The following is a 14116-nucleotide window of genomic DNA, read 5'->3' as shown; positions in this document are numbered from 1 at the left end:
ATAAGAATGTTCTTTCAGTATTCTGGGGCCACGCTAAATCTCCCTGGGTTACCACACACATTTGTGTCCTTATGTTGCTGAGGGTTTCTGAGCTCTCTGCTTCTCTCTTCACCCATGGAAGCAGGTAGAAATGTTGGGGAGGGTCACGTGGTCCTATGCCCGGAACTTGAACAAACTGCTGTTTCCTTTGCAGAGGGTTTGTACATTTGTGAGGAGGCTAATTTCTGCATCTCTCCAAGCTTTGATGGTGACCTGTATAGGGTTGGCATTTACTAGAAACACTGGCTAAGGAACTCGGCTGGCTGCAGGGCACTTTGTTGGTTAAATGATATTTGGAAAGTTCACAAAGTACGCATGCCCCTGAACATGCAGGCTGCTGCATTTCTGTGCTTTACAGACAGCCAGGCCTGTTTCTCCCTAATGTTACTACATTTTTAATACAACACTAAATGTTTTCCTTGGATTAAGGCATAGTGATATTTTGTTTCCATTATAAAGATATCACTCATATCTTCAAAATCCATACAATATTCCGGACAGACATATCAAGAAAATAATTTTAACCATCTAAGGAAGGTCTTGTAACTTTCCATCCTCTCCTCACACTGCAGAGCTTGTTCAGCACTGACAGCCCAACATTTGAGGAAGCATGTGGCCTTTCAACTCAGTGATACACAAGGCAAACTTGTTTGCAAAGAGATTTGTTATCTTGGAGAAATTTATGGACCCCTCTGGGTTTATGAACTTAACCTTAACTAGATAAGCCTAGAAGGTTTTCTAAAGTTACTATAAGAAGGCCCCTGTCCAGTGGCACCCAGTGTTACCAGCTTTAAACAGAGGCCTCCGTTCTGGTGGGACTGAAAGCAGATTTTAATCTTTTTCAGCAACTCTTTTTATTTTGTGAGCATTGGTCTGACTTTATGTCTACATGTCATATGCATGGCTGGTGCCCTCAGAGATCAGAAGAAGGCATCATGTCCCCTGGAGTTAGATAGGCATGAGAGTCCTCTGGAAGAACAGCCAGTGCTCTTAACCCCAGAGCCATCTCTCCAGCCATAGATTTTCTATTTTAAAAGGAACCATTTTTATCTAGGCGGTTCTATTCTCTATTTGGGGGAAGATTATGTCTTTATTGAGATACTCTGGTACCTTCCTATAGTTAAGGCCTCTCTCTAGTAACTGTAGAAGTATTATTTTTTTTAAACAAGAAGCCTGTGTTTCTCATCAGACCAGACACTAACATTTGTGGTTTTGAGACAGGGTTTACACTGCTGGAGCTCACTTTTGTTTCCTTATCTTGTGCTGGGATTACAGGCATATATCTGGCTTGATTTAAAATATTTTAATCTGATCTGCAATGTCTGTTAGCATCTTCCCAGGTCCTTATGGCTAGTGATTAAAGGTGTTCAAATTTTGCCTTCATGGAGAAATCTGGGGCTATACTAAAGGGAGAGAAAAAGAGGGTGCAGAGGCCACTGTGAATATGCGAGGCTCTGTGAACTGTGTTGACTGTCTCATGTTGTACACTTTTCCAAGAAAAGAAAAAAAAATTCAACCTCAAAATAACAAACTTTTGGTAAATGCAAGCGACCAAAAGCAACACATAAAAAACTGTTCTGCTTACGTAACTGGACATTCTGCTAATGACTGTTTTAAAGTCCAAAAGCTCACTCTGACCTTGATCTTCAGCCCAAGTGACTAGGGAAAAACCTCTGGGTCCAGAGTCTGTGGAAGGAGTGAAAGAAGAGAGGGGTAGTGGCAGAGACTAGACACCTAGAGACTGATTTGTAGCGAGGCAGGACTTTTGTCCATCCACGGTTCCTGATTGCTTGTCTTTCCTCTTACCTAGAGAACAGTTTAACTCAACTACCCACCGGCTAGGACTTTGCACCGAGCAGTGTTTCATTTGAAGCTACAAATGCCTCCCCTCTGGTTGGACTCTGAAGGATGCAGCGGTCTGTCTGAGAATAAAGCAGGACTTGGAAAGGACTCGCAAAGGAGTGATGGGAGGGTATGCTAATACTTGCAACATTACAGGGAAGGAGTTAGGTACATCTCAGTTTTTATTCTCAGAGACCCACAATCAGGATGTTAGAGAGCACTTTCACCAACTAGCCAGACGGTGGGAGAATGGGGTCTTACTTCAGAACAGTCAGTAACATCCTTCTGGGGCATTTTGTGACATGCTGTAATCCGTAATCTGGTTCACCAAAGCTCTTTTCCCACGCATGGAGGTACTTCCTGGCTGACCAAGAACAGATTCTTCAGAGAATGTACAGAAGCTAGGGTATGCTGCTTTTGTTGAGTAAAACACAGTAAAACCTGTAACTCTCAACTACATTTACAAAGTACAAGAAATCTAAAGTGGTAGGTAAAATAACTCATTGTATATTCAAACAGTTAAGAGTCGAGAACACAGCTCTAAAGTGTGGACCATGTGTTACTTGCACAGGGCCTTGGCTTGTTTTCCAACACTAGTAAACAAAGAAAGTAGAACATGTTTAGGTCAGTTTTTAAACTTATTACACAAGTTGATTCCCTGTCTGAAGGCAAAGATTGCTTTGTGGGACTGGGAGAATGTCCTCTAGACTCTGATTTGTTTAGGTGGTATGCTGAAAAATGGGAATTTTTTCCCCCCTGCTTTTACTTTCCACGTAAGCCAAAGAATCTGGCTCTGATCTATGAATACTATCACTGGATAAAAGCTCAGTCCCTATTAACTCCTTCAATACTTGAGAGTGGAGGTTTCATTTTTAGAGGCTGATGTATGAATACATTTTTATTTTTAGGCATGGGTTAAATGCCGTGAATGCTTCAGTAACTAATCTTATACTATAGAGCGTACGTGGGCTTGTCTAAAAAGCTTTAGTCATTATTATAACGTAAAAAATATAAAACATTGTGGTAAGGGCTCTGGGGGTAACTCAGTGGCTCCTAAGTATGTACAAGCACGAAACTCAACTATTAATCCTCAATAGATGTGGTTCTATATTTAAAATTCATTTCCCAATAATACTTAGATAACACGAGTTAAGAGAGTAGATCTGTTAGAGAAGTGTTTTAAATAGGGAAAAAAAATAGTTTTCTAAATTCACTGTGTCCCTCCCCATTCAGTCTGAAGTGTGTACAAACCGTCTTTTCACAGCTGTGTCACAGCGACTCCATTACCGCTTCACCCCACCCCTTCCAGCTGTCTCCCCGCCCTCAGTCCTTGCCCCTCCCCTGAGAAGTTTGCTCACCAGACGGAGGACTCTGCTTCATTCCTCCAAAGGATACTGATATACAATGAGCTGTATGTAATCTTTCTTAAAACTGAGTGTCACACCTTATAGTTTGGATAATTGTGGGGCATAGAAATTATCTGCACAGCGAAGACTAAGGCACCAATCCTCTTTCTTTCCTTTGACTTGGGAACACAGTCAGTATCAAGTCTTGTGACAATCGTGCACCACTGAGCGCTTCATCTTAATGCCACAGACTTGAAATCATGCTTGGAAAGAATTTCCTCCCTTTAAAACCGAGACACAAAGGCACAAAGTACCTTAACTGGGGAATTTGTGAATATTAACATAAAAGTCTAAAACTCTTAAGAACTAATTTCTTTCTCAAATAGAACACTGGGGGGGGGGGGGGGGGACAAAAACATTTTCAGTTTTCTTCCCAACCAAACTATAATCAGAATGTAAGTTTTTCTGATTAATTAGGTCTGGTGCCAGATATATGACTTTATCAGCTTTGACTCACCAGCAAATGTTTTCTTAGGACTTAATTTTGAAAATGATAGCTCAAATGCATCAGCCTAGGGCTCCCAAAGGAGAAAGTTGACCATATAGTTCAATATTGCAAGCAAATGCACTTGGAAATTAGATTTAGAAATGTATCAAGTAATGTAGACTCTTCTGTTCAAGGCCAGAGATCACTATGTCACGCGTAGACTGTGTTGGCAACCAGACTAACCCAAGGTTGACTAATTAAGGAGAGGCTGGAAAAAAGCTTAGTTACTAGGTTTCAGAGAACTAGTTTCTCGGAGACCAGGTTTGAGTGGGATGGGGGCTGGGAAGTGCAGTCAGCTGGATGGACAGGTGGTCTCTGACTGTAGGCGTTTCCATAGGATTTGAAACTAAATGATGATGTCATAGACACGGCCCACTCTTCCCAGCCACTCCCTCACAGCTTGCCGCACTCTGATGTCAGTCACATGACAGGTCAACTGGCTGATGCACGGGAACACAGCAGGCTGGAGAGCAGTGAAGGTCTGGTCTGGAAGGGTCTGAATCTGATTGAGAACAGTTAGCACCATGTTGGTCCACGCCTGTGAGAAAGGATGCAAGAGAAACACTGGTCATCTCATGGCTCTGCAGGGAAATACTATTACGCTCTGAAAATATGTTTTGTTGTTGTTGTTTTTAAATCAGGTTCAGTCAGGACTAAAGACCTTTAATAATAAAGTAGTTTTTATTTCACATATTGGAGGATGTTTAGAGAATCATCCAACAAGAGCAAATGTCTACGGAGCATTTCAAAAAACGTCACTAAAAATCATTAAAACTCCAGCACATGATAAATCAGTTCAGATACAAGATTCACCATGAATCTCATCTGCTATAAATTAATTTCATAGTTACTGGATAGTTTTTAAAAGTTTTTTTTTTTTTAAAGTCCAAATCAGGGATGCCACTCCTGGTAAAGGGCTTGCCTTGCATGGGGCCTTGGGTTCAGTCCTAGTACTGAAGAAACTAGTCTGTCACAACTTCTGCAGAGCCTGTCTTCTTATCAAGTTTACTTCTATGCAGGTGTTTCAAAAAGGCATCTTGCAAGAGGCATATTAATTCCAAACTGCGTGCACCTGCATGTATGTTCTGGGGACTAGGATCCTCTATCTTTTGATGTACTGTGCCTATAGCAAGATTCTACAGTAAGGGACTTTATCTGGTATAAAGAAACATGGAAGATTCTAGATAAACACTGTCCATGTTGTTTTCCCCTCAAACACATTTTAACAGGCTTTAGACATGCTCAGCATGGTTAAAAATAATTCATTGTTTTAATACAGTAGCATTGCTCTGGGGTTTCCCTTTGAATATGGCGGATGTTCTGAAGCACTGTACAAACAGCAAAAAGAGGGCTCAATGCCAGCTAAAGCTCACTGATTTTTATAAGCTTTAGCATCTTTTTTTATACAGGTGGCTTCCTACTTCTCAATAACTATGTCACAACATAAAAAAAAAAAATGTTTTTTAAAAATGATCCGAGAAGAAAATTTGTTTCCCAGGTAGATGGCCAAGCCTAGTCCAGTCATTCTTCTGACTTGGAGATATGACTTATATATGACTTATATAATCTTTGATGTGTCAGATCTCTCTATCTTATGCCTGTCTGTCTCATACATCTGGAGCTGTCAACGGCATGTAGGCCAAGAACAACCTTGAACTTATGGTCTCTGTGTCTACTTCCTGTATGCCGGAATTGTAGAATTTACAATACTTAGTTCGGAGCGTTGCTGGCACTTGTAACCCAGAGCTCACTACGTTGAGTGCAATGGAAAGCCCTCAGCTACCCCAATTCCATCCTCAGTTTCCCTACGTTCCCATCATCACATCCTCGGGAATGCAGACTCCGCAAGGGACGCACTTCTATTTATCTGCCACGTGGAAGACGGCTAGCAGGACCTCACCTGGATCTGTGCCTCTGCGTCTCGCACAGAGACACTCAGGGAGCTTCCTGTCGAGCCCGAGCGGGCTCTCTTCTCCCCTCGCAGCAGCTCTGGGCCTGCGCTGAAGGAATGGCGCATCTGCCCTTGGTCTATGAGATGCTGTGGCCGTTGAAGCAGCGGGGAGTCAGGACCCCGGGGCCCCAGGGGCTCCCCTTTCTTATCCACCTTGACTTCCTTGGGGAAGGCGGGCAGGTTGTGTGGCTGCCTCCTCTTCTTGTACTCGGTCATCAGCTTTGAGATGGTCTTATCAGCGGCCATGGTGCAGATCTTGTTCCCTGCAGTCTCCCACCACTCTTTCTTGCGGCCAGGATCCTTTTTCTCTGTCTTGGGGCTGGGAGGCAGCATCAGTAGGTCCCCACTGCCCACCCTCAGACTCAGAGGCTCACTTAGGTGCTCCCTGCGGTCATCTTCGGAGGGCGTGTTTTTCCCAGAGAAGCCACCCGTTGATGGGGTGGACGATTCGGACTGGAAGGAGGGGAGAACGAAGAATGGGTCGCTCTTTAAGGCAAGTGGCTCCTCCAAGCTGCTCTCTAGGTCCAGGTGCATCTGGATGTAGTGGTTGCAGAGTTCCATGCACAGCTTGTGCAGCCTCTTGACCAGCCACACCCAGTCTGCATTGCTCACGGGCTGCACACTGAGGGAAGGCAGGCGCGCTCTCCACTGCCTTTTCTCCTTGCCTCGTGGGGGGCTCACCTGCGCGGTCTCCTCAAAGATGTCTTCATCCTCTGAAGAGCACTGCTGGGAGGAGTCTGAGCTTCTCTCCTCCTCCTCGAACAGCACTTTCTTCACTTGTTCGGCCGTGATGGTTTCTTGGTTGGTGAGAACCGCACACACCAGGGCGTGGAAGTAAATGTTAAAGCTCATGGCGGACTGGCGGTAGAGGTTGGCGGCCCCTCCGATACCAGACACTTTCTTCAGCAGGCATTTCAGCCCCGGGCTCGTGTCGAATTCCCGGGCAGTCCTATAGGAGTCCAGCAGCAGGTCAAATATCACAGCCAGGTTCTGCATGGAAATGTATCTGAGGAAACCAGCCAGCTTGGTGTCCGGCACTTGAACTGTCTTCTCTTCTCCCGGGGAGGGGCCCTTGACGAACTCTTCTAGCAGAATGTCATACAAGTTCTGGAGCAGTACTTGGTGAGAGAGCAAGCTAACCACAATCTCTCTGAAAGAAACGCTGTAAAAGCAAAGACAGAGGCTAGTTAGTGGCTTTCTGCCTCTAGTCTTCTTCCGCAGAAAGACAGGCATGGTCCGTTTCAGAACACGCGACGCCCCAAACTAAATTCTGTGTTCCAGACTTTTGACATGTGTGTGGAGGTCAGAGGACAACTTGTGGGATTTGGTGGGATTCTGTAAACCCCACCCCTCAGTTACCTGGCAACAGCCAGCTTTGCTCCGCCCCAGTGACCTGACACTATAAAAAGGGCTGCTTGCCTCCTCCTCTTTCTTCACGTGCTCATGGCCGGTCTCTACTCCTCTATTTTCTCTGCCTCTACTACCCTCTTAACTCCCTCAGGGGGAAGGGATTCTCAACATGACCCCCCCAGAGGTAGCCCCCTTTCCCCCCAGGCCTTGAAGCACCTCCATGGGCTATATGCCCCCCACTTCCTTCTTCCTTTTCCTAACATTGGTGCCAAAACCTAGGATGTCATCTTTTAACAACAGGAATTACTATTACCACAATAATACATGTACAGGGGAGCTTAAGTCATCAAACCTGGCTGTTGTCACCTCTGCCCGCTGAGCATCTTCCCTTTAGATATTTAAAATTAATATCTAATTTAAAAAGGGGGGACTTCCATTTTAATCAAGGCTGATAGAATTCCTGGTTCTTTTTAAATTTTATTTTATGTATGTGATTACACTGTCGCTGTCTTCAGACACACCAGAAAAGGGAGCCAGATCTCATTATAAATGGTTGTGAACCACCATGTGGTTGCTGGGATTTGAACTCAGGACCTCTGGAAGAGCAGTCGGTGCTCTTAACTGCTGAGCCATCTCTCCAGCCCTCCTGGCTCTTTTTAAAATCCATGAGCTGTAAACTTTAAGATACTGAGTTATCAATCCATGGGAAATAAAAAACATCTCATAAAAAATATAGGTATAATTTAAAGACAGGATTATCCCAACTCTTCCAAACTGTTACCTCCTTTTCTAACACACACACACAGAGCTATCTTTTAGCTATCTAATTCAGTAGTTCTAAGTGTAATTTTACAATGTAATTTACAATGCTGTTAGAAACATCATTGTGTCTGTAGAACCTTTTCAACACCTCAGGGAGAAAGTGTGCATTAAACAGGAGCTCACCTCCTCCCTTTCTCCCAGTTCCTATGTAGATTATTTTATTTTAAGTTACTCAGTATTAGGAAACCTGGGTATTTCTTCCTCTGCAAAAGGTTCTAGAAGCTGTCTGTCCTAATTGCATTAGGGGTCAACTTGACCAGAGTCTAGGATCAGCTGAAAAACCGTTCGGTTGAGTTATATTTGTGTGTGGACTTAGGCCTTTTTTGCTATGGGAGAGTCCAGACCATGTGGACAGAGCCGTTTCCTGGGCAGGTAGTCTTAGGGATAAGAAAGTTAGTTAAGCATGAGCCTGTATGAGTCAAGTTCCTCCCCTACTTCCTTCAGTGGACTATGATTGCTCGCTCACATTCCCTTTCTGCCTCCTGTCACATTTGGTTTGAGTGTTGTCACAGAAACAGGAAGGAAACTAGAATACCACCAATTTGGTTTAAGTACTTTGTGGAGAGCTTTTTGGCTCCACTGGACAGTTGGTGTCTGAGAATTTTGACTCATCAGGACAAGAGAAGCTCTGGGCTCAGGAAACTGGCCAGGATTAAGAACATTTAGGTTTGAAGTGCAGGGCAGGCTCAGCAGATGTGGGTGTGCCAGTCCCGTTGTCTCAGATTCCCCGCCCAGCCCCCAGAAAGATTTACAGGAGTTTTGATTATTGGTTTGCTTGTTCTTTGACTCAGAACTGATCTTATCTTTCTGCATGTATTAAAGTGGTTTAAAAGAGGACTGAATAATAAAAGACTTCACTTCAGCCTCAGATCTGGTTGGAGTCACGTTACTGTTTTGTCTAATTGTCTCTTTTCTTTCAGTCCTCAATCCTGCCCTGGGGAACCTGTAGTTTGACCAAGCTGGTCTTGGTCAGTACTTCAAGTCTAGGATGTTAGGATCCACATTAGGAAGGGAAGTTCTTTACAGCTCTACTCACTTTTCCACCATTTTTATTTCAAAGTAATATCCTCAAATGGCATGGCAGTATCTTATCTTTAAGATATAAAGTAGACAACTTAAGAATTGCTGCTGGGGAGACAGAGCTAGAATTTGGGAAGAATTTTTGGGCTATGGTTAAAGTGTGACAGACTCATGAATATTTTACTCTTATTCATAACTTAAATATACATTGCCTGAATTTTTTGGCATACCAAATGCTTAGCTAAAATATTCCCTGGAATTTTAACCTAAATGGCTATAGTATTCAAGTACCTATATTATTAACAAGCTGTTCCAGAAATCACCCAGAGCCCTATGCAATAGCAACAGCTGTCTTTTTTCAGGTTGCTATAGAGAAATCCTATAGATTGCCCTATCTTTTTTTTTCCCCTAAAGATTTATTTATAGTACACTGTAGCTGTCTTCAGACACACCAGAAGAGGGTATTGGACCCCATTACAGATGACTGTGAGCCACATGTGGTTGGTGGGATTGAATTCAGGACCTCTGGAAGAACAGTCAGTTCTCTTAACTGCTGAGCCCCAATTACCCTGTTTATAATTAAAGAGATTGATTTCATACTGTTTTGCAGGTAAGAAGCCTAAGAATAGAGTATCGGTATGGCTGGATTCTGGTAAGGGCTTTCTGGTAGCTGTAGAATCTGTCTTTTGGCTGTGTCCTTAATATAGTAACAGGGTAGTGCCCCTGTTTCTTGTTATGGCATTAATCCCATTCATGAAGGGTTCAAAGTGGGGCTGGAGAGATGGCTCAGTGGTTAAGAGCACTGACTGTTCTTCCAGAGGTCCTGAGTTCAATTCCCAGCAACCACATGGTGGCTTACAACCATCTGTAATGAGATTCAATGCACTCTGCTGGTGTGTCTGAAGACAGGGACAGTATATATAATTAATTAATTAATCTTTTAAAAGGGGGGATTCCAAACATCATGACTTACCAAAGGCCCCACCTCCTAAGCTAGGATTAAAATGCAAATTTGGAGGAATGCAAACCTTCCACTTGCACTGCCTCCCTCCCCAAAGCGGTGAAGGGTCTTGTGCTCTGATTGACCTTAGTTTTGTGGCCAGCTTTCCCACTAGATGACTGTTAAGAAGTGGGAAGCAATGTTCATGCATGTTTACAGCAGAGTACCTTTTCTTGGCATGTCCATTTGGTTTCTCATCGTGGGGCAGTTCAATGATGAGCTGACAGGACTGAGCGTGATCGAAGTTGTTTGGAGTCTTCGGTGAGCACTGGGTGTCCAACATAAACACCTGCAGGAACATACAAGGGGACAGCTCAGGCCCACAGCTGTCTTCCAACACTAGGAAAACGGTTCGTGTTCTGTCTCACTCCAAGTACTGAACTAGGGAACGACCTGGAGGTCGGTATCATTTGCTTTCTATTGCTGTGATACACACCATGGCCAAAAGCAACTCGGCAAGAAAAGGGTTAATTTCACCTTCCGGTTCAGAGTCCATCTAGGAGGAAAGTCAGGGCTGGATCTCCTACAGGAGCCTGGAGGCAAGAACTGAAGCAGGGGCTGTGGAAGATCGCTGCCACCAGGGTTGCCCCACGACTTTCCCAGGCTGCTTTCTTAGACACCCGGGAATGCCAGCCCAGGTGTAGTTCCACATTAATCTCCAATCAGGAAACTGACCCACAGATCAAAGGCCAATCTGATGGAGAAATGTTTTCAAATGAGGTTTTCTTTTTTTCCCCACATGACCCTATCTGTGCCAAGGTGACAAAAAAACTAACCAGGACAGGACTTATATTTGTAAAATCATATATATACATATATATATGCAGGGACAAAAATATGTAAGGCTGCAATGAAGAAGAATCTTTTCAACAGGAAGGCAACTGTATTATATAGATGTGTGTGTGTATATATACACATATAAATGCATGGATGTCGAAATATATACATTAAAATGTATACACACATATACACATCTATGATGTCAATATATACATTAAAATGTATACACACACATATACACATCTATAATATATATGTATACATATCAGTTCTAGGCAAGCACTTTACACTTTGCCATATCCCCTTATCCCTGATTTTTATATTCAAGGCAGGACTGAGAAACTAAGACTCAGCCAAGTATGGTGGTTTATGCCTTTAATCCCAGCACTCGGGAAACAGATCTCTGAATTCCAGGACAGCCAGGACTGTTTCTCAAACGAATGAGGCTAAGACTCTCAGCTCCTTTCTGGACCACTCTATACCAAACATCTATCATATCTCTGTGCCAAATGATTTCATTTCTTTTGACTTAAAAGGCCATATTTTTTTTTCAAGAAAACCTTTCCACCATTGTAATGGTACTAATTTATAATTGAACAAACTTTTTTTTTTAAACTGTAAATATGGAAAGTTGGAGCTGACGAAAGAGAAACAGTATGAAATGAAACAACCCCCTGTTCTCCAGTAACCACTGAATTAGGGAGAGGTTCTCTACTGATGCTTCCGTTGGCCCTTGGGTTTGAACCAGGATCGCTAAGCTGACATGGAACTCACTCTGTAGCCTATATTCAAGCTCCCCTGCTTCCCTGGTGCTGAACTGTAGACATTAGTCCCCATGCCCAGGTGTCAACTTTACATACTTACTGCACACTTGAACACGGGTGAAGACACCATAGTGAACACATGTGAAAACTGAACCAGGTGTAACTAACAGCTTCCTGTTTAGAGAAGTCATCCCTGATGACTTGGCCACAGTTGCCATCCTGTTGGAGAGGCTCTTCGGTGCAGCCTTACTTTTCTCTGTCCTCCTTCTGCATAAACAGCAGGGATGTGTCCTGTGGGCGCGCCTCTTCCCTTCAGAACCAATCATGTCCTAGGACATGAATGTGCTCAATGGAGGGGTGAGAAGTTGAATGTGGAAGAATCTTTCTTGTCTCCTTTGCTGAGCACCGCTAGGGGAAGCCATTCAGAAGCAACCAGGAAACTTCTCAACGGGTTCCCTGGACCTGGTATTACAGGTGCTTATAAGCCACCTGACGTGACCACTAAGAACCAAACCCAGGTTGTATGGAGACATTTTTAATGATTGGCTATATTCAACTCAAATGTGCTAAGCCATTCAAAAATATTAAGGACCCGTTTTCTGTATAAGTGATAAAAATGTAATACATGAACCATCTTTGGTCACCCATATTTGGCAGCAATAGTATTTAGAAAACCCTTCTACATATTTAGAAAAGTCTTCTAAGTCGCCTAAGCAAGGTGTAGATGAAATCCACGCTCTGATCCGAGAACTGAAGGATGTAACCAGCGAACGACGGTGTGGGAGAGTGAGCTAAAGCCATGCGCTCCAGTGGGAAAATGATACTGGCAAACCCCTGAGGCCTCAAGTGTATATCTGTAAGACAGTGGGATGACGCATCCTAGCTTCCCCAGCACCCACAGTACAGCTCTTACCTGCTGGGCCATGGCTCGGATGCGCCAGTACTCTGTCTCGGCGCTTGGGGAGGACGACGGTGCTGCTACGCGAACCTGGCAGCCTTCCCCGCTGAAGCCCTCTGTGCCGCTGTGGAAGCAGCCAAGCAGGTCCTAGAGAGGAGGTTCGTAAGGTTTGTCTCGGTTCAGAGGGCCAGGCCAGTCTTGAGTCTGACATGGATAAGATAACCAGCCCAGGGTTTTCCTTCCCTGCTCTGCTACGGTGGAGCTGCCTTATCTGAGACAGTGCGCAGAACCCAGGTGTTCGGGGAGCCAAGGGAGAGGAGGACAATTTTGTGTCCCTCATGGGGGCCTCTTACCTTCACTGGCTTGAGTGTGGCAGAGAACGCATCCTGAAGAGCGCAGCATGCAAGTCTCCACATCTCTTCTGTGAACACGGGGCCTGCTGTCACGAGGACATACCTGCCCAAAGGCATGGCTTCAGTCCATGTCCTCAAAGTTGGATTGTGCACAGGTTTCCCCTGCAGATGCTTTGCCAGCTTCCTACTAACGTCCACCCCTCTGGCATTTCATTGGCGAGATACTAATATCGAAACATCCGTGGATTTCCATTGTAAGCAGGCCACCTCGGGCTCATGTGTGAGGCTATGTTCCCTTCATCCGTTTCTCCATTCTGACCCCATTTGTTACCACTCCTCTACAAATCATAACCATGTAAAACAAGACTCCTACTGTCACTTATTATGATCTCTTCCTCCCTGTCACCTGGTGCCCCCAGTTGGGATGTCATCACCTAGTGAAGACCTACTGTGGTGGTTGAAATGAGATGTTCCAGGAAGTCTCTGGCTTTGAATACACGGTCCCCAGGTAGTGGCTGTTTGGGAGGGATTAAGATGTATGGCTTTGGTCTGGAGAGATGGCCGCTCTTCCAGAGAACCTGAGTTCAAATCCCAGCAACCACATGGTGGCTCACAACCATCTGTAATGGGATCTGATGTCATCTTCTGGTGTGTCTGAAGACAGCTACAGTGTACTCATGTAAATAAATAAAAATTTATTTAAAAAAAAAAGATGTGTGGCTTTGTGGGAGGGGTTGTGTCACTGGGAGGGGGAAGGCTTTGAGGTTTCAAAAGCTTTTGAATGTCCTAAGTGCCTTGTTCTCTGCTTTCTGCTTGCAGTTTGAAATGTGAGGTCTCAGCAGTTCCTACTGACATGCCCTTGCTCTGCCGTCAGGGATACTAACTCTTTAGAACCGTGAGCCCAATTAATCGGCTCCTTCTGTAAGTTGCCTTGGTCGACTTATAAAAGGAGTTTTTACTGTAGCAGTAGAAATATAATGAAAATCACTCTGGAGTAGGGACCAAGTGTCACCATTGTTACCACCCTGTTTGCCATACCTTTTGTTCTTTCTGGGTGTTTATAAATGTTGAGAACTGGCCTTGCTGACTAGCCTAGAGTGGCTTTCAACTCAAAGGATTATAAATGTGTACCTGGCAGTCCAGCCGTCACCAAAAAGGCGGGAGGGTGTAGGTCCCAGAATTTTATGTCCTTATCATATGTGGGAATAATATTCTGGGACCCGTTAGGAGTGGGTATTAAAGATCCTAAGACTGAAGAGAACCCCCCAGAGGGGTGCACAGAGCTCAGGAACGGATTGAACGGTCTAGCTGGTGATGGGGAGCCGGCAGTGGGCACTAAATCTCAGCTTCCATTCAGTCAATTCTCATCCTCCTCCTCTGCCTCACGGCAAACCATCACTTTTT

The 14116-nt window shown here is 44.3% G+C and overlaps 1 protein-coding gene across 1 annotated transcript in view; it reads right to left on the bottom strand.

Annotated features, from left to right (window-relative positions):
* Positions 1 to 4120: 4120 nt before the first annotated feature.
* Positions 4121 to 14116, bottom strand: part of ARFGEF3 (ARFGEF family member 3) — a gene marked incomplete at both ends in the record, with an annotated part of 132042 nt that continues 122046 nt past the window's right edge. The window contains 5 exons of the mRNA XM_080941712.1: positions 4121 to 4312; positions 5675 to 6887; positions 10085 to 10206; positions 12375 to 12506; positions 12713 to 12815. Of these exons, the coding sequence (XP_080797838.1) occupies positions 4121 to 4312; positions 5675 to 6887; positions 10085 to 10206; positions 12375 to 12506; positions 12713 to 12815 (1762 nt within the window). The remainder of the gene's footprint in view (positions 4313 to 5674; positions 6888 to 10084; positions 10207 to 12374; positions 12507 to 12712; positions 12816 to 14116) is intronic.

This window comes from Micromys minutus, assembly GCF_963924665.1.
Source record: "Micromys minutus genome assembly, chromosome: 30".
Taxonomy (NCBI): Eukaryota; Metazoa; Chordata; class Mammalia; order Rodentia; family Muridae; genus Micromys; species Micromys minutus.
This window is presented reverse-complemented; position numbering and strand designations above follow the sequence as displayed.